Source organism: Pristis pectinata, chromosome 34 (genome assembly GCF_009764475.1).
Source record: "Pristis pectinata isolate sPriPec2 chromosome 34, sPriPec2.1.pri, whole genome shotgun sequence".
Lineage (NCBI taxonomy): Eukaryota > Metazoa > Chordata > Chondrichthyes > Rhinopristiformes > Pristidae > Pristis > Pristis pectinata.
In genome coordinates this window covers 11,320,110-11,345,284 of record NC_067438.1, presented here as the reverse complement: position 1 = coordinate 11,345,284, position 25,175 = coordinate 11,320,110, and the positions used below count along the sequence as shown (strand labels likewise).

The 25,175-nt window shown below is 42.4% G+C and overlaps 1 protein-coding gene across 1 annotated transcript in view; it reads left to right on the top strand.

Moving 5' to 3' along the window:
- The window catches only part of LOC127585951 (uncharacterized), a 29,012-nt gene extending 8,770 nt beyond the window's left edge, over positions 1–20,242 (top strand). The window contains exons 5-7 of the mRNA XM_052043707.1: positions 1,422–1,477; positions 17,876–17,996; positions 19,934–20,242. Coding sequence (XP_051899667.1) covers positions 1,422–1,477; positions 17,876–17,996; positions 19,934–20,055 — 299 coding nt within the window. The 3' untranslated portion in view covers positions 20,056–20,242. The remainder of the gene's footprint in view (positions 1–1,421; positions 1,478–17,875; positions 17,997–19,933) is intronic.
- Positions 20,243–25,175: the final 4,933 nt, after the last annotated feature.

Sequence of the window (25,175 nt, the reverse complement as noted above, 5' to 3'; positions counted from 1 at the left end):
TTAGTCACTTGCTCCTACTGGTAATCTTTACTAGTAACCATCCAGGTCCTTATGTGGGATAAGATTAACTTTCTTTCACGAATATCTATTCCATGAGAGAAAATTAATTTATCCCAAATAAAGAACTGGTTGATGACCAGGAAAGAATAACCTCAGGAGTAAGTGGCTAATGTAAAGTGAATTATATTTCAGTTAGTGTGGTAGCATTTCTGAATGTGAATTGCATTAAGGTTCTGAAATAAAATGCTGTCTGGAAGTTGTTCACTTGTTCTTTTTGTCCAGTTGAGTGTCTGACAACAAAGAAACCACCACCCTTTTAACAGTTTACAAGTCATGCTACTGAAGAACCTGGCACTTGCTTTCCTGCACGTCTTCTCCCCACAAGTCACGCTGTTCTAAATTTAGTCTTCACAAAATGGTCACAAAAGCAAAATACTGCAGATGATGGAAATCTGAAATAAGATAAAAAAAACTCTGGAAATGTTGCTCATATCAGGCACCATCTGTGCAGAGAGAAAAAGCATTGTATTTAAGGTCTGATCAAAAGTTATAAGCTTAAAACACAAACTGGGTTTCTTCCTCTACAGATGCTGTCTGACCTGCTGAGTGTTTCCAGCATTTCAATTTTCAATACAGCTAACATTTCAGTTGATAATTTTCAAATCCAAACAGGTAAATCCCACATGATGATTGATTGTGACAAGTAGATCCACAATTTCCTCTTCCATTTTTTTAACACTGAAGAATGGTTCTAGGGATTTATTTGTCTGTAGTTTCATTTACTTTGACCAGCAATTTGTCTCAAGCTTATATTGCAGCTGGTTTATTTTTTTATTTTCCTTTTATCTCTGGTATTTTACCTCCATCCTCTGCTATGGTAACCAATGCAAGGTAGGTATTGGGCACCTCTACCATTTTGAAATATGTTATGAAATTGTGTCTTCAAGGGCCCCTGTTATGCTGAGCCACCCCACTGAATAAAATGACCAGAATGTTGTATCCTCAGACTTTTTTCCATCCGTGACCACTCGGGTTCGATCAACCCTAAACTATTTCAGGTAGTACTCCCCATCTCTTGATTACATTTAAACAGGTTGACTTCAGCAAAGACAACATTTACCAAACAGTACATGTTTGATGTTGTAAAAGATCAAAAGAAGAAATCCCACCTCATCATTGGAATACTGCAGAGAACAGCCAGGAGTTGTGTACGTGTGGCATTCTGCTGCCTTCAACTGTGCGATTCAATGGTAGCTAACATGAATAGGATTGAAGAATGTACAGTTCTGCACCCACACTGTTCCAAAACTGTCCTTGATGTATATTTATTTTAACAAGGAAGCATTTAAAATAACGTTATAACCTGTGAGAAAACAATTGATCATTGCCACAGGAAGATTAACAAGAGTTTTTCTCCTCAGGTTGTAAACAAGCTCAGGAACAAACAGAAAAGCGAAATACTGCAGAGGATCATCAGGTAAGTAAAGTACCAAATTGAAAGGATTATTTGATGAACTTGGCTCTTACGTTTTTAAATTATTCCCAATCTTTCTATTTTCATTGCATTTTCAAAGTATCAGCACAAACCCATCCTCTGATCATGGTCTGAGTTGTGGACCCCCTGCCTTATCGTCATGGTGAGGCTTAACTCATAGAAGAAAATATAAGAGGGGTCTTGCAAGATTAAGTGGGAGAGGTTTCATGCATGAAATATCTTGGATTGCAGTCAATTGGTCAGCTGGCTTCTGCCATGTCAGAATTCAGAATTTCAGAATCAGGTTTATTATCACTGTCTTATATGACGTGAAATTTGTTGTTTTGGGGCAGCAGTACAGTGCAAATACATGAAAATCGATAAATTACTAAATAGTGCAAAAAATGAACATATGATTGATGGTGGGGAAGGTTGTGCCTGTGATGGAGCTGGCTGAGTCTACAACCTTCTGCAGCCTCTTGCGATCCTGCGCATTGGAGCCTCCATACCAGGCTGTGATGCAACCAATCAGAATGCTCTCAACCGTACATCTATAGAAATTTGCAAGAGTCTTTGGTGGCATACCAAACTTCCTCAATCTCCTAACAAAGTAGAGCTGCTGGCATGCCTTCTTCATGATTGCAGCAATGTGTTGGGCCCAGGACAGATCCTCAGAGATGTTGACACCCAGGAACTTAAAGCTGCTCACCCTTTCCACCGCTGACCCCTCAATGAGGACTGTAGCATGTTTTCCCGACTTGCCCTTCCAGAGGTGCACAATCAATTCCTTGGTTTTGCTGACATCGAGTGCAAGGTTGTTGTTGCAACACCACTCAACCAGCTCCTTGTTGCCATCCTGAGATTTTACCAACAATAGTAGTATCATCTGTGAATTTATAAATGGCATTTGAGCTGTGCTTAGCCACACAGTCGTGAGTGTAGAGAGAGTAGTGCTGTGCACCAAGCACACATCCTTGAGGTGTGCCTGTGTTGACGTCAGCGAGGAGGAGATGTTACTACCGATCCGCACTGACTGTGGTCTCGCAGTAAGGAAGTCGAGGATCCAGTTGCAGAGGGAGGTACAGAGGCCATGTGGGAAAGAGCACTGCAAATGTTTTCCACAATGTGATGAGAAATGTATATCATGGGAACTGAAAGCCTAGAAGCAAAATACTGTGGATGTTGGAAATGTAAAATTAAAAGACAAAGTCCTGGAAATACCCAGCTGCTCAAGTAAATGAAAATTCTATTTTCATACTGTCTTCACCTCCTGAGAAATATGACCGTTACAAGGGCATACACAGGAATTTAAATTTGAAGAAGAGCACAATAAACAAACATATGTGCACATACACACACATTCTTAATGTATTTAAATTATGTCCCTGGAATGTGAGAACTAAATCTCTAAGGTCCATTTAGAATGCACAGCTCAGAAACAGTCCATGCATCCTGACTGGTCTTCAAAGGTGTTTGCATTCCACCAGAGTGTCTGTCCATTCCATATGTCTCATCTCATCTTCTCCATTTGTCACTCTAGTCATATTAAATTAAACTTTATTTGAAAACATACAATCAAGTTGCCTTAATCACTTCCCTTGATAACGAGTTCCACATCCTGAACACTGGAAGGCTAGAGAAGAAACGGAAGGGGCCCTGGCTGAGATATACGCATCATCGTTAGCGACGGGTGAAGTGCCGGAAGACTGGAGGCTGGCTAATGTTGTGCCTTTATTTAAGGAGGGCTGTAAAGAAAAAACTGGGAACTATAGACCAGTAAACCTAACATCTGTGATAGGTAAGTTACTAGAAGGGATTCTGAGGGATAAGATGTATAAGCATGGGGCTAACACAAGGGGGCATAATTTTAAGGTGATTGGACGGTGATAAAAGGGGGATGTCAGGGTTAAGTTTTTTACACAGAGAGTGGTGGGTGCATGGAACGCACTGCTGGCAGAGGTTGTGAGGGCAGATACATTAGGGACATTTAAGAGACTCTTAGACACATGAATGATAGAGAAATGGAGGGCTCTGTGGGAGGGAAGGGTTAGATAGATCTTAGAGCCGGATAAAATGTCAGCACAATATTGTGGGCCAGTGCTGTAATGTTCTATGTTCATTTGAAAAGACGGCGTTGATTAGGGATAGTCAGTGCGGCTTTGTGCGTGGGAGATCATGTCTCAGGAATTTGAATTCATTTTTCGGAAAAGTGACCAAGAAGGCCTATGAGGGAGGGCAGTAGATGTAGTCTATATAAACTTCAGTAAGGCCTTTGATAAGGTTCCGCATGGTAGGATGCCATGGAAAGTTAGATCACATGGGATCCAGGGAGACCTAGCTAATTGGGTACACAATTGGCTTGTTGATAGGGAGCAGAGAGTGATGGTAGAAGGTTGTTTTTCAGATGGGAGGCCCGTGACTAGTGGTGTTGCCCAGGGGTCAATGCTGGGCCCATTACTATTTGTCATTTATATCAATGATTTGGACGAGAATGTCCCAGGCATGGTTAGGAAGTTTGCAGATGACACTAAAATAGGTGTCATTGACAGTCAAAATGGTTATCAGGATTTACAGAGGGATCTGAAGCTAGATAAGCTGGAAAGAGTGCAGAGGAGATTTATGTGGATGTTGCCAGGACTTGAGGGACTGAGTTATGGAGAAAGATTGCGCAGGTTGGGACTTTTTTTCATTGAAGCCTAGGAGAATGACAGTGATCTTCTTGAGGTGTATGAAATCATGAGGGGCACAGATAGAGTCAATGTGCACAGTCTTTCTCCCATGGTTGGGAAATCAAGAACTAGAGGGCGTAGGTTTAAGGTGAGAGGGGAGAGACTTAATAGGAACCTGAGGGGCAACTTTTTCACTGAGAGAGTGGTCAGTATATGGAGTGAGCTGCCAGAGGGAGTGGTTGATGCAGGTACATTAACAACGTTTAAAAGGTACTTGGACAAGTACACGGATAGGAAAGGTTTAGATTAGCTTAAATAGCATGGACCAGTTGGGCCGAAGGGCTCATTTCCCTGCTGTTTGACTCTATGACTCTGAGTGAAAAAAAATCCTTGGTTCACTCTTGAAAATACAGTATTTGCATTGTATTTATGGCCCCAAGATTTGGATTCTCCCATAAATGGGAACATTCTTTCCCCATTTACCTGTCAGCTCACTTCATTGATCTCCATCAGATTACTTTCAAGTCTCTTTCATAAATAAAAAAAATCGAGCTTTTAATTTTTTTCCCCAAAGGACATAAAGTCAATTCTGATACCATTCTTATAATTATTTCTTTAGTGCACCTGTGTCCTTTATACTGTGTGGGAACTAGAATAATGCAGTTTAAACTAAATGCCTTATAAGCAGGGCCATAGCCATGTTTAACGTAGAGTTATACAGTTATACAGCATGGGAACAGACCTTTCAGCCCAACTCATCCATACAGACCTATTTGAGCTAGTCCCATTGCCTGCGTTTGGCCCATATCCCTCTAAACCTTTTCGATCCATGTATCTGTTTAAATGTCTTTTAAACATTGTAATTGTATCAATGTCTACCACTTCTTCTGGCAGCTCATTCAATTTACCCACCACCGTCCATGTGGAAAAAGTTGCCCCTTGGGCACCTTTAAAATATTTCCCCTCTCATCTTAAATCTATGCCAGTTCAGATGAAGGGTCTCAACCTGAAATGTCGACTATCCATTTCCCTCCATAGATACTGCCTGACCTGCTGAGTTCCTCCAGCTTTTTGTGCATTGCTCCAGATTCCAGCATCTGCAGTCTATTGTGTCTTCCTTAAATCTATGCCCATATGCTCTCTAGTTTTAGACTCCCCTCTCCTGGGAAAAAAGACTGTAACCATTCACCTGGTCTACTCCCATGATTTTATATACCTCTATAAGGAATAGAGATAGATTTCCAAGTCAGGATAGTGTGGAACTTGGAGGGAAGCTTGCAAGGATGGTATTCCCCAGGGCCTGTTATCTTTCTCATCCTTAGTTTTAGAAGTTCTGAGAGGTGATGTTGGTGTAACCAAGGAAAGTACTATAGTACATTTTGTGGATGACACACACTATAGCTACGGTACCCAGTGTTGACAGGAATGAACATTTAGGGTGATCTCGAGCTTCTTGAATATTGATGGAACTTCATTCATTCAGGTAAGGGAAGCGTATTTGATCACACTTCCGTCTGTGCCTTAGAGTTGGTGGAAAGACTCGGGAGGGGGAGGGGGGTAGTGATGTCGGGAGGTGTGTTATTTGCCACAGGACACCCAGCCTCTGACCTACTCTTGTAGCCACAGTATTTATGCCGCTGATCCAATTGAGCTTCTGGCCTGTGGTTACCCCAGGATGATGATGGAGGGGAACTTGGTGGTGGTAATAACATTGAATGTTGAGGGAAGATAGTTACTTTTTCGTTTGAGTTGGTCATCACCTGGAATTTGTACAGTGGCAGTGTTACTTGCCACCTATTAGCCCATGCCTGAATGTTGTCCAGGTCATGCTGCGTGCAGGTCTGTTCATTCTCTGAGGAGTGTGAATCATTGTGTCTGCAGACATCCCCACTTCTGATTTTACAATGGATGGAATTAACAATGGTAGTACATAGGACACTGCCGTGAAGGACCTGCTGCAGCACTGTCATGGGGATGAGATGATTGACCTTGGCCTACCATAACCATCTTTCTTTGTACTAAGAATGGCTCAACCACTGGAGTTTTTTCCTGGATGCCCAGTGCCCAGTTTTATCAGGGCTCCTAGATGTCACACTCAGTCACTTGTTATGCTCCAAAAGGAACACTGCAGAGAATGATGCTGAGGCAGAATTGTTTCTAGATCTTAAAGTTGACTGGAAGTGCCTGGCTGATTTGACCCAGAAACCATTGATCCAGAAAAAAGTATTTAATTTTTCATATCGTCTTATAGGGTGCCATCAGTCCATGCCTGTTCTCAGAGAATTCCTATCAGTCCCATTCATAGACTTATTTCCCTGTGATCTACTTCGACATCAGTTCCACCAATTTTCCTGACAGTTGCCTGAAAGGTAACAGTTCTTATTTATTTATTAACAGTACTTATTTCTTATTAAGAAGGGTCTTAGTTTCTCCTGAAATTGTGCTAAAGGGCCAAAACTCAAACTGTATTCTACGTACTTTGTGAAATCTGTGACTGCTAATGTAACTTCACATATGAAGTCCATGGAGGTCAGGGTCACGGTCACTCTCAACCACCTAGCCTCAGATTTCATTGCAGGCTGCTGATGGTGAACTCTGCCACGTTGCACTGTTTGCTGCAATAGGGAGATCACCCGAGGTGAGGAGACTTCATCTACCTTTTCACCAGCCTACATGAGCAGGCAGAGCAGGCTAAAACATGCTACAGATAGATTTGGGCACAGCACTATTGGGATAGTTTAATGTTTGGAAGGACATTTCTAGAGCTTTCGATCATCCCATCGGAAAGTCAGGAATTAAATTTTCCCCAAGGTACCGAGGCCCAGAAATGGAAGAAATAGTGCTTTACAGTTAAACCTATCTTTAACTGCACTGATTTAATGTTTTGTTGAGTTGTGCAAAGAAATTTATTGGCCATTATGGACTTGGCATTTTCTATTTTAATAATTTACATTGTTGCTGTTTTTAATTAAATAACTTCAACCAGCCCATGTCATATTCCTGAATGTTTGGGGTTCAATGTAATTCCATTGCTGTTCGTGGATCTTTTTAAATTGATCAGAACAGGGCTAGATCATTCTGTGGTCAGTGACATGAAGGTAGCAGGGAATAGAGCACATCCAGCAAAGGGTGCAATTCCAAGAAGATAGTAGTCTGAAGTAACAGGTGGAATCAGGAGTTAGATTGGGATTTAAGGCTTGTTGAAGTTGAAAGTGCCAGGATGGGCTGAAATAGTTTTTTCTAACCTTTTGATAAGAATTATGGGCCATAAATTATCTTGACAAGATCCCAAACATTAGTTGAACCCAATCTGAGAAAATTTCCACTGGTCACTAGTTTTAGATAAATGATAAAAGCCCATATAACCTGTGTAAATCATTTCCCCTCTGATTCACTAACTAATACAGACATAATGTGGAATTTATGTGCCACTGGGTCATCGGCATTTTGTATGGAACTGATGGATGAGATGCAGTGGATGCCAGTGGATTTTAAAATGTATTACAGTTCATACAATATTGATTCAATGTGTGTTATGTGCCAGCTTGCTTGAAATATTCTTTTTGTGACAAAGTATAAGATGGGCAATAAAATTTTAAAAAGTACTGGAATAGGATATTTCTATTTTCAATGCGTTAAACACAAAGGTTGGTTTATTGTAGAAAGAATGTGATGAAAGTTAGGGAATAATTTACTTCTTGGCTGTTCCTGTGTGAAACATTAGATGTTTAATTCTTTGGTGTTTAAGTCACCACATATGTTCAGCTGTTGTTGAGCTAGAGTTGTGATAGATATTAATCTTTCTTCTCAGTTTATATTTGCTCAACGCCTGGTGCTCATATGAGGTATACAGGTATGAACTGGTCTCAAACCACAAAGTTACTGAGAAAAGGTAGCAAGTGAGCATAAAAAAACGGAGGGGGCTACAATCATCCTGATGGTCAGGACATTAAGAATTAAAAAGACGAGGAGTAATTCTTAAAATGTCTAAAAGATTCTGATTGTCTACCCTATCTTATTTTATAAATGTCTATCAGGTCTCCCCTCAGCCTCCGATGCTCCAAAGAAAACAAGTTTTCCAACCTCTCCTCACAGATTATACCCTCTAATCTAGGCAGCATCCTGGTAAACCCCTTCAGTACCCTTTCCAGTTTCCACATCCTTCCTGTAATGGGATGACCAAAATTGCACACATTAGTCCCAAGTATGGCCTACCCAAAGTTTTATACAGCTGCGCATGACTCCCTGACTCTTATACTCAATGCCCCAACCAATGAAGGCAAGTATGCCATGTACCTTCTTTACCACCCTATCTACTTGTGTGACCACTTTCAGCGAGCTGTGGACTTAGATCCCAAGATCCCTATGTACATCAATGCTGGTAAGGGCCTGTGATTAACTGTATACTTTCCCCTCACATTAGACCTTCCAAAGTGCAACACTTTACACTTGCTCAGATTAAACTCCATCTTCCATTTCTCTGCCCATATCTGTAACTGATCTATATTCTGCTGTAACCTTTGACAGCCCTCTAAAGTCCACAACCAATCTTTGTGTTATTTGCAAACTTACTAACCCACCCATCTACATTTTCATCGACGTCATCCCCAGCACCAACCCCCATGCTCACAGTCCCTAATCAGGCCATGCTTTTCCAATGCATGTAAGTCCTTTAGCTTCTTTACCACTGATGTGAGGCTCACCAACCTCTAATTTCCCAGATTATCTCTACTTCCCTTCTTGATCAAAGGAACAATATTGGCTACTCTCCAGTCCTCCGGGACCTCACCTGTTGCCAGTGAGGATACCAAAACCTTCGTCAAGGCCCCAGCAATCTCCTCTCCTGCCTCTTTCAATAACCTGGGATCGATCCCATCAGGCTCTAGGGACTTATCCACCTTGATGCTCTTTGAAAGACCCAGAATAACCTCTTGATTTCAAAATGCCCTCTCACATTAGCATGCCCCACACTAATCTCACTATCCTCCACATCCTTCTTCTTGGTGAATACTGAGCAAGGTACTCCTTTAGTACCTTACCCACATCCTCTGACTCCAAGCAAAAATTCCCTCCTTTATCCTTGAGTGGTTCTATCCTCTCCCTAGTTATCCCCTTGTTTTTAATGTAAGTATAAAATGCCTTTGGATTCTCTTTAATCCTATTTGCCAAGGACATTTCATGGCCCCTTAATTGGCCTTCCTAATCTCTTGTTTGAGCTCCTCAAGGGCCCTGTCGAACTTTAGCTTCCTAAACCTTACATACGTTTCCTTTTTCTTTTTGACTAAGTTCATAACATCCCTCATCATCCAAAGTTCCATTACATTGCCACCCTTGTCCTTCATCCTTACTGGAACATGTCGGCCCTGGGCTCTGATCAGCTGGTCTTTAAACACTCCCACACGTGAGATGTGGTCTTGCTTGATAACAGCTGCTCCCAGTTAATACCCCCTAGTTCCTGTCCAATAATGTTGTAATTTGCCCTTCGCCAATTTAATGCATTCTCACAAGATCCAAACTTATCCTTATCCATAACTGTCTTATGGAGTTGTGATCATTATTCCCAAAATGCTCTCCCACTGGAAGACCAGTCACCTTTCCAGGCTCATGTCCCGAAACAAGGCCCAGGATGGTCCCTCCTCTAGTTGGACTATTCATGGGCTGTTTCAAGAAACCCTCTTGAATGCACTGAAGAAATTCTGCCCCATCTAAGCCTCTTGCACTAATAAAGTCCCAGTCAATATTGGGGAAGTTAAAATCACCCACCATGACAACCCTGATGTTTTTAGATCTTTCCATAATCTGTCTACATATCTGTTTCTCTCTCTCCCGCTGGCTATTGGGAGGCCAATAGTATAACACAACCAGAGTGATTGGATCCTTATTTTTAAGGTCTACACATATTGCCTCAGTGGATGAGCCCTCCTCTGTGTCCTCTCTGAGTGCATCTGTGACCTTCTTCCTGATTAGCAATGCAACTCCTCCACCACCTCTACCTCCCTCTCTATCACGTCTGAAACATTGAAATCCTGGAACGTTGAGCTGCCAGTCCTGCCCCTCTCGCAGCCAAGTCTCCGTAATGGCCACAACATCATAATTCCATGTACTGATCTAAGATCCAATTTTAATGCAAGGAGAATTATGGGTAAGGCAGATCAACTTCATCTGCTTTACCTATAATTCTCCTTGCGTTAAAATAAATACAGTTCAGCCCATCAGTCCCACCGTGTTCATTAACCTGGCCCTGCCTGTCTTTCCTTTCAGACTTACTTGTTATTAGCATCTATCTTCCCCTCAACCCCTGCACCTGCTACTCTGGTTCTCACTCCTGGCCACTCTAGTGTCAGCGGGTAGTTGTCCTGAATTGTCACTGTTTTTCTCTCTGCACAGATACTGTCTGACCTGCTGAGTATTTCGAGCATTTTCACTTGTTATTTCAGATTTCCAACATCCGCAGTGTTTTGGTTTTCGGTTAAAAATGATTTGGCCCAGATGGATTTGAATTAAACAATTGTTTGGCAAAGGAACAATTAAGCAATGGAGTCTCCAAAGAGGGAATAGTTCAGGTACAAAGTAAGTGTTACAGACTCAGTGAATGTCCCCTTAAGATAGAGCTAGTAGTGTGTGTGTGTGTGTGTGTGTGTGTGTGTGTGTGTGTGTGTGTGTGTGTGTGTGGCGTGCTTACGTCAACAGAAGATAAAGGACGTAATGACGTTGTTGAAGTCAGTCAGAGAAGAGAGAGAGAGAGAGAAAGGGAGAGAGACACCAGCCTGCTAGTTATCGATGGATGAGAAACAATAACTGTGTCTGTCACTGCAATCCACGTATGGAAATTGGAAGTAATCCGGTGGAGTTCACTTTGTTGCTGACCTGTAGAGGTATTTGTGTGGACAGCCACGATTCGGATGCTTTTCAGGGTGAGGAAGTCACTACCGAGTAAACAATGAGGTGTCGTTTGGGTTCCATCATGGAACATTTGGATTTCAGAATTACTCTCTCTATGTTCTCTACATCTACGTCTTATCTTCAGACAACGGTGGTTGTTGAAGAAGTCTTTGCTCATGTTTCACCTTATGGCTTGCGGAACTGAACTTTAAGAACCATTCCTGGACTTGGAGTTTGGGAATTTGCCACACACACACACACACACACACACACACACACACACACACACACACACACACACACACACACACACACACACACACACACACACACACACACACACACACACACACACACACACACACACACACACACACACACACACACACACACAACGAATTTAGTTTTGGGTTAATGTTCAAGGTTTAACATTTTTACTTCTAACATTTTTACTTTTATTTTTCTTATTATCATAAGTAGTTATTAATATAGCAGTTTTTAACACTGAATCATGACTCAGTGTGTTTCTTTTGTTGCTGGTTCATAACATAAGCAGATTCTCAGGAAGAGGCAATGAAGGACATCCACAGATAGAGCTCATGGGATGACTGAAATTATAGAGAAGGTAGTTTTTTCTAATTGTTTCATAGAGTAGGAATATAGAAAGTAGAGTCATAGACAGCATGTAATTAGATTGGTAGTTGGAGGCACTGAAGTTTTTTATAATTGTGAAAAGGTAGTCAAAGGAGAGCACTGTGGGCACTAAAGATATATCATCTTATAAGGTATAAAATGAAAATTTTGTGTGTTTTCAAAAGAGAAGAGAATGATGTCAAATTATTTTAAAGAAAGCAATAATAGCAATATTTAGCAAGATGTAAATAGAGAAGAGAATTATTTAAAAGGTTAGTGGGTCTCAAAAAGTCACCCATTCTGGACGGGGCCCATCTGTGCTTATGGGAGGAAATCATGGCGATTCTGGCCACAATCTTCCATTCCCCCATTGATATTTGTGATAAATGATGCAACGTCTGTGGACAAGAGGATTTCAAATGCTACAGACTGTCCTAAAAAGAGGAAGAGGGATGAAAGAGAAAGTGAACCAGATATCAGCAATCGATGAAACGGGGCAAACTTAACTAGTGTTTACCAGATTAATATAGAAAATGTAACAGATTTGTTCATAGTAACTCGTATTTGACTAATTTGCTTGCGTTCTTTGGTGACTGAAAGGGTTGATGGGGTAAGGTGGTTAATAATGTGTACACAGAAATTCAAAAACCATGAAAGTTTGGATAGGATGGGTTTGTTTTCCCTGGAGTAAAGGAAGCTGAGGGAGGACCTGACTAAAGAGTATGAGAGGCATAGAGGATAGATGGACAAAATCTTTCCTCCATGGTTGGAGTATTAAAAACAAGAGGACATTGACTCAAGGTGAGACATGGGAGTTTTAAATAGGATCTGAGGGGTAAGGTTTTTACAGAGAGTAGTTGATATATGGATCGCACTGCCAGGGGAGGTGGTGGAATTAAATATAATTGCAAGGTATGAGGCATTTTGACAAGGTATAGAAGGTTACCATTCTATTGTGGGCAAATGGGAATAGTGTAGATGGGCAAAAAGATCATCGTGGACTGAGGGCTCGGTTTTGTGCTGTACAACTTTAGGACTCTATTTAGTAATATATGTTCACAAAAATAAAGATCAAGCAATTAATGGGAGGGTAGGCATGGATGCAAAATTGGTTGGAGGTGGAAGAGTAGAGACTAGTGGGCTTTTCAGGTTACAGGGAACCATGCAGTAATGTTACCAGGATTAGATAGCTTTTCTTTTTGCTGTTTATTGATGCCTGTATGGGTAATGCCACAAAACTTCAGAATGTAAGAAGCAATGAGTCATAGAGTCATACAGCACAGCAACACGCCCTTTGGTGCACCATGACCATGCCAGCCATCACACCTGGACTATAAAATGGAAAGACAAAATGACTGACAGTATTCAATGCAGAGAAGTATCAGATGATAAAATGAAAAAAACATTTAACAGGCCATTGGATCTTTGTCTTTATTTTTAACAGTATTTTAGTGTACATAAACAGGAATACTACTGCAAGTATTAATGCCGGTTCAGCTTCAACTGGTGTATGGTGCTCACTTCTGGCCACACTTTCAAAAGGACATACAAATGCAGAAGAGATTTGCCTAGATATACCAGGAATGAACAACATCAATGAAATGGAGTGCTGGAGAAGCTGGTGTTGATCACCTTACAGCAGAGAAGGCTGTGTTGAGATTTGATAAAGGAGTTATGAAATTGAATGACTTTGGTAGATTAAATATTTTTAGTGGCAGGAGAGCAGGTGACTAAACAGGTTGATAATAGTACATAGAACAGCAAGAGGAAGCATTAGTTTCGGCAGCAACTTCAGACGCAGAATGCACTTTTAAAAATTTGTTTGTCTTTTGACAATCCCTGATTACCTTTGAGAAAGTGGTAGTGAGATGCCTTGATGTGCTAATGTCCTTCTGGTGAAGGTGTTCCCTCAGTGTTGTTGGGTAGGGAATTCTGGGATCTAGGGAACATCTTCCAACAAAGATTGGATAAAATATTACAGGACCATGGGAAATGAGGAAGGGAGCGGATTTATTAGATCGGTCTTCAAAGAATTTCCAGTTCTGTGCTGGAGATGTTCTAATAATTGACAGATCTGCCTTGGTTTTCTGTTAAACCAAAGAGCATCTCTGTTTTAAAAGAGATGAGTTGAGATAAGATACAGACCTTTTAATCTTATATGTGTATGAAAAAAGTCTCAAACCATAATTTGAAAATAAATAGATAAGATATCTTTATTGGTCACATGTGCATTGAAACACACAGTGAAATGCACCTTTTGTGTAGAGTGTTCTGGGAGCAGCCCGCAAGTGTCGCCACGTTTCTGGCGCCAACATAGCATGCCCACAACTTCCTAACCCGTACGTCTTTGGAATGTGGGAGGAAACTGGAGCACCCAGAGGAAACCCATGTAGACATGGGGAGAACGTACAAACTCCTTCCAGACAGCGGCCGGAATTGAACCCGGGTCGCTGGCGCTGTAAAGCGTTACGCTAACTGCTACACTACCATGCGATTAGATAAATCGATAGATTTAAGAATATTTTTTAAAAATAAGATGATTTAATGGATACACAAAGGAAATGAAGCACTGTAAGTCTTGTGTTTTCAGAAGGTCTTAATAAAATATTTCAGTAGAAGCTTGCTATAAAGGCTCAGGCACATAATATCAGAAGTGATATGGGAGTATTGTTTGAAGGTTGATTAAGTTGTAAGTATTATACTCCTGAGGCAGTGCTGGGATCCATTTTATTCTTGAGACAGATGATTTGTATTTGGCAGACTAGAATACTTGAGCAACTGATGAAGGGTCTTCTTGCTGAAATGTTAACTCCATTTTCTTTCCACAGATGCTGCCTGATCTGCTGAGAGTTTCCAGCATTTTCTGTTTTTATTTCAGATTTCCTGCATCTGCAGTTTTTAAAAAAATTTCACTCTAACAACTTACCCAATTAATCAGAAACGGAACTTTTGTCAAACACAGAGAATCAATTGTAAAAATGAATTTCTGACCACAAATCTACACCATCAACTAAACCACCCCCCCCCCTTACGTTGTTGTACTCTGTTCTCACCTCAGCTTATCTGCTGAAATCTTCATCCGTGCCTCTGTAATCACTGGATTTGACCATTCTAAAACTTTGCTGGTCTCCCATCTTACACCAAATTAAACCTCAAAAGTAAAATCACACCATAATCTCAGCACTTGCCTTTTTGTCTTTTGTACCATGCTGCACCCATGGACTTTGGGACGTCATGTCGTAAAATGTTCTGAGACATTTCACAGAAAAATCAGCAAATAAATCTGCGACTGGGCCACATAAATCGAGTTAAAGCTGGCATCTTAAAGGGAGGGGGAGGGCCTTGGCAATAGTTCAACAGCACACTTTGTCCCTCATTCCATTACTCCCCTGGCATCCACTCCTCCAGCAGTTTTTGCACAGTGATGCAAAACTGCCGTAGTGTTGGGCCTGCTCAAACATCCCCTATTTCTTTACAGCACAGAAGGAGACAGAAGGGGCAATTTACAGCAGCCATTTTCTACCAGCATATCTTTGGATGTGGGAGGAAACCAGAGCACCTGGGGAAACCCACCTGGTCACCAGGAGAACATACAGACTACACACTGACTGCACCCCATGTCAGCATCAAACCTGAATTGCTGGAACTGTGCGGCAGCAGCCCTACATGCTGCACCACTGAACCACCCCAACTCTTGGAAGTGTTCTCTCTTACTGGCGAAGGTTCCCAGGAATAAGTGGCTGGCACAGCCGGACACCTTGGTGGAACATGTTGATGCCACTGCAGGAGAGTGTGCATCTGAGATCTGCTGGGTCTGATTTAATTGCACCATTTCTCAGCCTTACCCAGCAGTACAGGAGTCTTTACCTGTAGGCAGGCCACTTCTATCCAAGGGGGATCCTGGACAAAAGCACTTTTACTTTCAAAGTGATTCACTCTTCTGGCATCAGTAGTGAAGAATAGCTGACCATGAGGCGGTTGGAAACAATAGTCCATCGCACACATATACAGTATCTCTGAACTGCACCAAGCAGCTGTCTGCAAAAAGGTTTGTGTATTTATCACTTCCTCCTTCAGTCTTTCACATCATGTCAAGGTTATAGCAGCACAGATATGGACCTAACACTCAAGCATGGTTCAAGATATATAGAATCACACATTTATCGCAGGCACCAGCACAGAGCATACTCAAGTACACTACTTTAGATAAAAAAGCAATGGTTGAAGGACTTGTAACATACCATACAAGGGTCAAGGAACATTAAATTTCTGCATCTGCAGAGCTCTTCCTACAGATGAAATATCAATATTGAGTGAAAATTTGTAAGCAGGTGTATGCTCACTTTCTCAGAAATTAATGGGTGATTTTAGACTTCATTAAAAACTTTTGACTCCTCCAAACGTGTCCAGTAGTGCCAGCCAATCATGGGTCATTAAGCACAGCTTCTATCTCTAGCACTAGGACCTAGTGGCCTCTTTAAAGACATCCAAAAGTCAATAGTAGCAGAAAGATGTTGAGTTCTGCAATCATGAGACTCACTTGATGCAAAGGTAGACTCACTAGAGTTGACCCTTGCTGTAGAATCACCTAACATATTCCTTTTCTTCTCAGCATTTCTGCAGAGGCAGGGAAGTGAGCTCTGTGCAGCAAGTTGTCACTCCAGAGGACCTGGAGAAATTTTCTGAGGCACAGGAGATTCAGGCACCGCCTGCTTCTCAGGACACCAGCTCAGATACTGACACCTTGTGGCCAGAGATTAGAATGCAGAGCACCAGTGGCCTGCAGTTGATCAGGAGGGAAATAGGAAGTCCTCTCTTCAAAGAACAAACTGCTGGAAGAACTAAGCAGGTCAGGCAGCATCTGTGGAGGCAAAGGGATGGTTAACATTTCTGGTTGAGATTCTGCATCAGAACTGAGAGTGTAGAGCATAGATAGCCAGTATACAGAAGTGAGAGGGACGGGTGAGGCAGGGGCTGGTAAGTGACGTGGAACGAGATGAGGTGGGGATGGGCAGGAGGAGCCAGTGGGGGGAGAGAATGATGGTCAGTGAAAGGCTGGTAAGTGATAGGTGGAAACAGATATGGGGAAAAAAATTAGGCAGGTGGAACAGGGAGGGGAGAGTAGAGACAGAGACTGAAAGGTGGCGTCAGATAAGGGAAGGATGATGGGCCGTTGGAACAAGGTGGGGCAGGGGATAGGAAAGGTCAACCAAGAAACCCAGGGAGAAAGGCCTGTGGGTGACCGGCCCATAGAGAAGGGTAACGAGTCTGAGTAATGAGGAGCGTTTGATGTCTCTGGGCCTGTACTCGATGGAGTTCAGAAGGATGAGGGGGAAATCTCATTGAAACCTGCCAGATACTTGAAGGGCCTGGATAGAGTGGACGGAGGGTGGATGTTTCTATCAGTGGGAGAGTCCAGGATTCAAGGGCACAGCCTCAGAATAAAGGAACGTCCCTTTAAAACTGAGATGAGGAGGAATTTCTTCAGCCAGGGGGTGGTGAATCTGTGGAATTCGTTGTCTGTGGAGGTCAAGTCATTGGGTGTATTTAAGGCAGAGATTGATAGGTTCTTAACTGGTAAAGGGGATAAGGGTTACAGGGAGAAGGCAGGAGAATGGGGTTTTAAAAAAATCGCCATGATTGAATGGGGGAGCAAACTCGATGGGCCGAATGGCCTAGTTCTGCTCTGATATCTTATGGTCTTATGGATAGTGGTGGAGGGAGGAACAGGTGAACAAATGGAACTAGAAACTGGGTGGATTGGTGGGAGTGTGAAAGGAACACGGGGCTTCTTTGATGGAGCTCCTTTCTTCGCTCCATAGAAGTTGAGCCCAGTCAGAGGTGCTCTCCATGGGGTTGGATGAGCTCAACAGAAGGAGGCATTGAGAAGAAGATTATTGATAGCCACTCTAAAATGCTTGGAAGAGTGTTTGGCCTGTCACACTAGCTCAGTGAGATGGGCAGGAGGAGTTCATGCTCCACTTAAGCCTATTTTCATTCACACAGCACTCTTCCACGCAGTGTTATAGGAAGGAATTCCTATGTTTCTTAATGATCACATTTACAACATGGGTGTAATTCAATATTCCAGATATGTATGTATATCTCAACTGAAGTGTGTCCAGGACCAATGCCAATGCTGTAGCAAGGCCAGGGTTTGTTCGGTAAGGACCTGCTGGCACTGCACCTTTCAGTAAAGTGCTTCTCTTTTTAACAGAAATCACAGGAACGAGCTGGCGCACTCTATGCTGAACTCCAATGGCCTCAACATACTAAGGAGAAAAGAAAAATCCACTTTCCCAAAGAAACGGTTGAGGGTGCCACAGTGCAGAACACAGGTATACCATTTGGACCTTAAATTTCTCTTAGATATCAGCACTCACAATAACCACTACAAAATGCCCACGGACCTATTGAAGATTTCTTTGTCTGCCCGGTGATCTTCATATATTTTAGATTCTGAGAAGAGTTTTTCTGAGTTCTATTTTGCTTTGCAGCCAGAGAAACTATTGCTTATGGAATATCTTTGTCTTAATGTTATGAATAGATCTAGGAAGAGTTTAGACAAGGGTTTAAGAATTAGTTGTCACCAAAGCTATCTCTTCCATACATGTACACATTTATTCACCAGAGTCTACAGACCCAGAAGGCCTTAGAGACAAGCCAGAAGGCTTTTTTTTCTCAGGTGCATATTGTGGAGTGGAAATAGAAGAGTCATCAGTTTAAATAAAGAAAACACTAGGTCAGCCAACACCTCCCTATGTACAAGCCAAACTACCACCTAAGCTGCAGTTTCTAATAAGTACGTATTTATTTCGCAAGGTGATGCTGAATGTGTGTGGTCACCTGAATCACTGCTGACCTCCTTGATTTGTCTCAAGCTACTAGCTGTTACTGGGAGTGCAGGTACTGGCAGATCAGCACTTGGATTTACCAAAGCTTCCTCATCTCAACACTGAAAGATGTTATAGACCTTATAGTCCAGTGAGACCACAGAAATTCTATGCAATGATTCTGTTTGAAACACCCTTTGAAGCACCAGTACCTGCAACGTCTTTACAAACTCTTCCCGGTGTCTTGATACTGCAACATTTTTCAGAGTTTTCACAGCCTTCGGCTCATCTCTTGGCCCCAGAATCCACAATGTTACAGTGTGGAAGGAAACCATTTGGCCTGTCCAGTCTATACCAGCTCCATGTAGAAACAATCCAGCTGGTTCCTCTCATTCAACTCTGCAAGTATTTGCCTATCAAATACTTATCCAGCTGCCTTTTGAATATTACAGTTGAATCTGCCTCCAGTACCCCCCTAATCGTACAATCCAGACCCTAACCACTCACAGCAAAGAAGTCTTCCTTGCTCACTTTCAGCTATTCTGTTAATCATCTTCATTTCATGTCTCTGAATGCCTGACACATTCACCAATGAAAACAGTTTTCTTCTATTTATCTTGTCTATACATTTCATGATTTTAAATCCCTTTATTTGATCCACTCTCAACTTTCTCAGTTCCAAAGAGAACCACCTTAATTTCAGTCTATCCCCATGACTAAAGTCTCTTGCCTCTGGAATCATTCTTGCAAATCTCTTTTGCAAAATCTTTCTTTCTCTGTGACCTCCTCTGGTCCAGAAATGCTCAATATCTGTGTTTCTCCTGCTCTTGCCTCCGGGGGCAACTAGGATGTTAATTAAGCCGCTCTTTGGGGCAGCATTGTCAGTTTGCTAGGCTGGGATTTCCTCCCTGAACCTCTCCCCATCTTTGCCTCACTTTCCTTTAAACCCCATCTTTGACCCATCATTGGCTTTCAATCTTAATACAGGCCATCCTTGAGTGACAGATGCCCGACTTATGGACACCCTTACATATAAATGAGCTCCTATAATATTACTAAATTCAAAGTCTGACGTACATACATATGTTTGTTCCAATGAATGACGGAACTGGTTTTGTCCCTCTCTCCACTTTTAGTAATTTCTTATCAGTGTTACATGGTTTTGATGCCATTCGTTACAATACTGTGCAGGTATGATTACCATATTGAGGAATGGACAAAATTGACCTCATGGAAATCTGTGAAAACAGAACCCACTCGTTACCCAGCGACGACATATATATTAAGTCCTTTTATGACTTGGTGTCGAACTTTGATCAGTAATGCTCCAGTGAAATGCCTTGGGTCATTTTACTTTGTTAAAAGTGCTTTGAAAATTCATGTTGTTGCTGGTTTTGTTTATCAGCTCAATTTGTGACTACTTTTGTCTAATTCGGTTGCAGACTTCATCAATGACAATTCAGCTGTGTTACGTGCTGAGATGCCTTCAGGAACTAATGAGGAGAAAATGCACGTTAGTGGTATGAAGACTAAAAATGTTCGAAATAAAAAATTGAGAAAGTGATTACAAAATGATTAAATTACATTGGACCATTTTGGGAAAAGGGATCCATCTAATTGTTGTACTTGTGGTGCATGTACAAAGCAAGACCTTTGCACACCGTGAATGAAATTTGCTACTTGTAATTTTAATGTACAGGTGTTTGAATGAATTTTGCACTGTAAGAGCGAACATAATAGAAATAAAACAGCAGAAAACACCAATACTGGAAATCTGAAACCAAAACAAAAAATGATGGAAATGCTCTGCAGGTCAGGAAGCATCTGTGTCACGAGAAACCAAAGCAACTCTCAGGCTGATTGTCAGGGCTGGAAAAGAGTAGAGATTTAAAAGGTTCCAGAGTCAGGGAAAGGGGAAATAGGAGGAAAAGACAAAAAGGAAAGTTTGTGATATGGTGGGAGTGGAATGCAGGAAAGATTCAATAGCAAATAATGATGGTGCAAAGAACAAGTAGAGTGATGAAACAAAGAAACACAACTGAAATGGTTGTAAGGGTAACAGCAGTGTCATTTCCAACACTTATTGCAAAATGGTTCCGGTGGTTATGACCTGAAATTGAAAATGCATCTTGACGTGCTGTCAAGTGGCTCAATGTAAAATGAGATGTTGTTCCTTGAACTTGCACTGAGCTTCATTACAGCAAAGCAGTAAAACCAAGGGCAGAGAGGTTAGAGTGGGACTGAAACCAAAAGTAAAGTGTCAGGAACATGGAAACTTGAGTCACACTTGTGTTAGTTGTCCCCAGTCTAGAAGAAACCACATTGTGGGCAGTAAGCACAAGTGTTCTAAAGAAGGATAACGTAAGCTGCTGCTTGACTGAAGGGTGGTCAGGATGGTGGGAAGGTGTGAAAGCTGATGGGCAGGTGTTGCATTGAGGGGGGGCCTGTGTGGGAAGAAGCCGTGGGTGTTGGTGTGATTGGGAAGGGTGTTGTGTGTTTTCAAAGCAAAAATTTCACCGTACAAGTGAGATGAAGATGGTGGAGCTTCCCACACATTGTGGACACTGACATTTACACAAGCTTTTTAAAGAGACATTAACTAAATTGAGAAAAAAATTCTTCAACTTATAGATGTAGAAAAGGAACAAGTGTTCAGAAGTTCTGGTGCACCCTAGAGGGGCATTGGAAGGGTGGTGATAGGTTTGAAATAATGTCATTTCTGTTTCTGCCCCACTGCATCAAGGTTTCCTTGTGACCAAGGCCTCGAGGTGACACGTGAATACTGGAAGATTTGTCGCCTGGCCTTGCTCTTCTGAAGACGGGTTTGGGAGGTTGGGCTTGAGCTCAATTGGACCCACAGTGAGGTGGAGCTTAGAGCTTATATCACATCATTGGCAGCGCAGACTCCAGACCACTAGGGGTCATGAGGTGAAGTGCCAGAGAGGTTGATTGTTGGGAAGATGAAGAAGCAGGTGCTTGTGGCCAAGAGTGGGAGGAGAAACAGGGTGGTGCCTCCCATGGACAGGAGAGGGCGCATTGGAGTATTTGGGGAGGGGTGATGGAACACCAACTGCACATCCTGAAGGGGTTAGATGGTGGGTGGGGAGTGGGTTGCTGCCATGAGGATGTGGAGAGGCTGTGGAGTTCTGGTGTTTGGTTCCTGGGTTCTTTTCTGAGTCAGGAACGAAACATAAATTCTTGTTGCTTCACAGTCGTTTATTGAGAGTTGAGAGAACAAAGGAAACGGTTACAGGCACGTGGCAACTTAAAAAAATAGAAGAGCAGGAAGCACAGGTGCACGATAAGTGAGATAAGAGAGAGAGAGCAAGATAAGCAAGAAAGCTTTTAAACAGAAAACAGCTCCTTTTACACCTGTGATAAGAGACAGTCCTTGGATAACAATGGTCCAATCAGAAAATACCTGTTGATTACTGTGGCAAAAATCAACCAATGGAAAGACGCTCATTCACCTGGTGAAAGAACACACCAGGGAAGAAGCAGTTATACCTCGTACAGCCACGAGAGGTATATCAAACTCTATACATGCAAAAATTACCTAAAAAGAAAAGTTATAAATATATTAAACAGTCGAATCCAACAAGGCCAAGGATTTGAATAGGTAACTTTACTTACCTGTGGGTCTGCCTATCAAGCAGTGTAGGATTAAGACCATTTGTCCCAGGAGCAGTTATTGACAAATGCTCCCAGGGTCAGTGGTTCACGTTCCCCAGCAAATATCCAAAAGGAGTTTTACACAGAGAACGGTGTCATCGCGTGTCCCTGACACAGGAGTTGCACCGAGGTCACACGGGGAATTTGCAACCAAAAGAGCACAATCAGATCTCCCAGTTGGTGACATTTGACCAGAAGTGATTGAAACACAAAACCTCCAGCACCGTTCCTCAGACTCATTCATCGACACAGGTATCTTCACCTGCAGGCAGTGTGCCTCTTATCCAAGCGGGATCCTGGACAAGCACTGTCAATGAATGGTCCCTTCTGATATCAGAAGGCAAGAATATCTGGCCATTAGGCAAGTGGAAACAATGGCCCCTTTACACACCTGGCACTAGATGGTTGAAGCCAGGCAGGAAGAGAAAGGAACCCAATATTGTGGCTCCACAGAGCTTACACCCACTCAGTAGTCCTGAGTCCAAGAGGTCAGGCAGGTCTCTTGATAGGGAAACATTCTGGAGAAAGCTGGGGTGCTTGCAGAATGTCTGGGCTATCTAAGCAACTCCATCAGATGAGTAGGGATGTGGACAAGTCCAGCTCCACATTATGTCTTCTGGAGCTGGTGGGAGATTGGGCGAGCCTCATTTTGTTGTACTCTGCTGGGCAATGGCAATGCCAAGGAGACACATGGCTGAGGGAGGAGGTATATGCCTCTATTCAGTCCCAGTGCCCAGAGCTCTGCTAACCCTGAACCAGCAGCAGTAAACAATTCCACGTCTATATCATGTCTCATTAGTTGGTATGTCTTATGTTACAAGCCAGGTTGCTACTTGCACTGGACGGTAGTGCGGTAGTGTGTGTGTGGTTTTATCTGACTACTACGAGTGGGAGCGGAAAAAGCGACTATAACTGGAACATGCTGGCAATTGCACAGACTGACAGAGAGAGAGAGAGAGAGTTGGTAGCACTGACTGCCAGTCTCTGTATCTATGAGTGAAGCACAATCATTGTGACTGTCACTATACAATCCCTGTATGCAGTTTTGGAACAATCTGTCATTAACCTGTACCAGGAATCAGGTATATCTGTGGGCGACCATGTATCGAGTGCCCTCGGTGTGGCAGATACTTCGGAACAAAGCAATGGAGATCTTTGGCAATTGAGGTGTCGTTCCATCAGGGAACTTGTGGATTTCGTAAACTCCTTCTCTCTATTTTCTCTACATTCTACTGTGGTTTTCAGAAGCCTTTGCTCATCGTTTTGCTCTGTGACTTGCTGAACTGAACTTTGAGAACTGTTCCCAGACTTGGGGTTGGGAACTTGCCGCGCACACACTTAGGGTTTATTTTGGGGGTCAATATCTGATATCTAACATTTTTATTTCTCTTATTATTACAAGTAGTTATTAATAAATAGATTCTAACATTTAAACATGGTTCATTGTGTTTCTATTATTGCTGGTACATAACACTTGCAGCATGAGTTCCACAGAGCACGTACCAACAAGTATCAGCATCCACACTGTGAAACTTCACCACAGTAGGCATGTACATTTGTAGCGAATGGGAGAACATCTGATACCATTTCGAGCCTGAGGCTTCCCAAAGTCATTCACAGTCACTTAATTTGTTGTGATATAATGGGTGTTGACATTTGATCAACCATCCGCAACTAATTTGTTTAGCAAATGAGATCAGTGTTTATACATTAAGGAATATTATTTTGGGCTTTGAATAATTGCTCAAGCTTCTTTGAAGAATCCCTGAATGAACAAGTTGAAGGGATTTCAACAGAACCTCAATGTCACGGTCGAAATTGGAGGTGGAAAGTGAACATGACTTTCTAACACAGAGGTAAGGTGAGTAGATTTTTATTGGTTGTGGGACATGGAACCAAGGAGAGTGAAAGGATTTCAGGTGCTAATCAGATGTAATCTCACCCAATGGCAGCTTAGGTTTGATGGTCTGAATGGGCTATTGTTGAACTTTTTAAGGCTGTAACACTGAGTATCACTTTCCAGCAGGAACAACAATGATAACAGTGGTGTCTCACATTTATATAGCACCATTCACGTAGCAAAGCTTATCAAGCTGGTCAAGGAGTGTGATAAAATGTTGACTTGGCGCAGAAGGAGAGCACAGGATAAGCGACCCAAAGATCGACCAAGGAGCTGGGCATCTTAAAAGAGGAGTGTAGGGATGCACAGGACAGGGAGGGAATTCCAGAGCTGTCAGTGGTGGAGTGATGAACATGCACAGGAGCCCAGAACTGAAGGAAAACAGCAACACTGGAGACTTGTAAAAAATGAGTATTTAAGCCACAGTTCACCCCCAACTGGAACGACATGCTCAATGCTGGCACTGCGCAGGAGGAAGGATGCAACCACCTTGGAGAAAGAGCAGAAGAGATGAACAAGAATGGTCCCAGGTATGAGGGAGTTCGGTTGCATGGGTAGCTGGGACACTGGGACTGCACTCTTTGAGAAAGCTGAGAGGAGATTTAATCAAAATCATGATGGATCTGAGTGAAGTAAAGGAAGAGTAACTGCTTTCATGGTCGAAGGGTTGAGAACCAGAGACATGGGGTTAAGGTGGAGACACAGAAGATTACATGTGCTGGATTTCAGGTGATTGACGCAAGAACCAAGGGTGACCTGGGATAAGATGGGGATTCACCACCCGAAAGGGTGGGGGATGCAGAGTCAGCTGTGACTTTCACAAGAACGTGGAGATATACTTGAGGGGATAAAAATTGAACTAACAGTGAAGAGAAAGGAATGAAATTAGCTGGGCAGCTCTTACAACAGTGATATGGACTCAGAGGGCTGAACACCTCGTTCTGTACTGGAGCAACTCTACAATTCTGGAAGATAGATCCTGGATCTGGAACATTTTGTTCATACACAGATTAATAGGGTCTTAGAGATGCTTCACATGTAAAGGAAAACTGAGATCGAGACTGTCTACTCACCAGCCAATTGATACCAATCACAATGCTTGCTGCAGATTC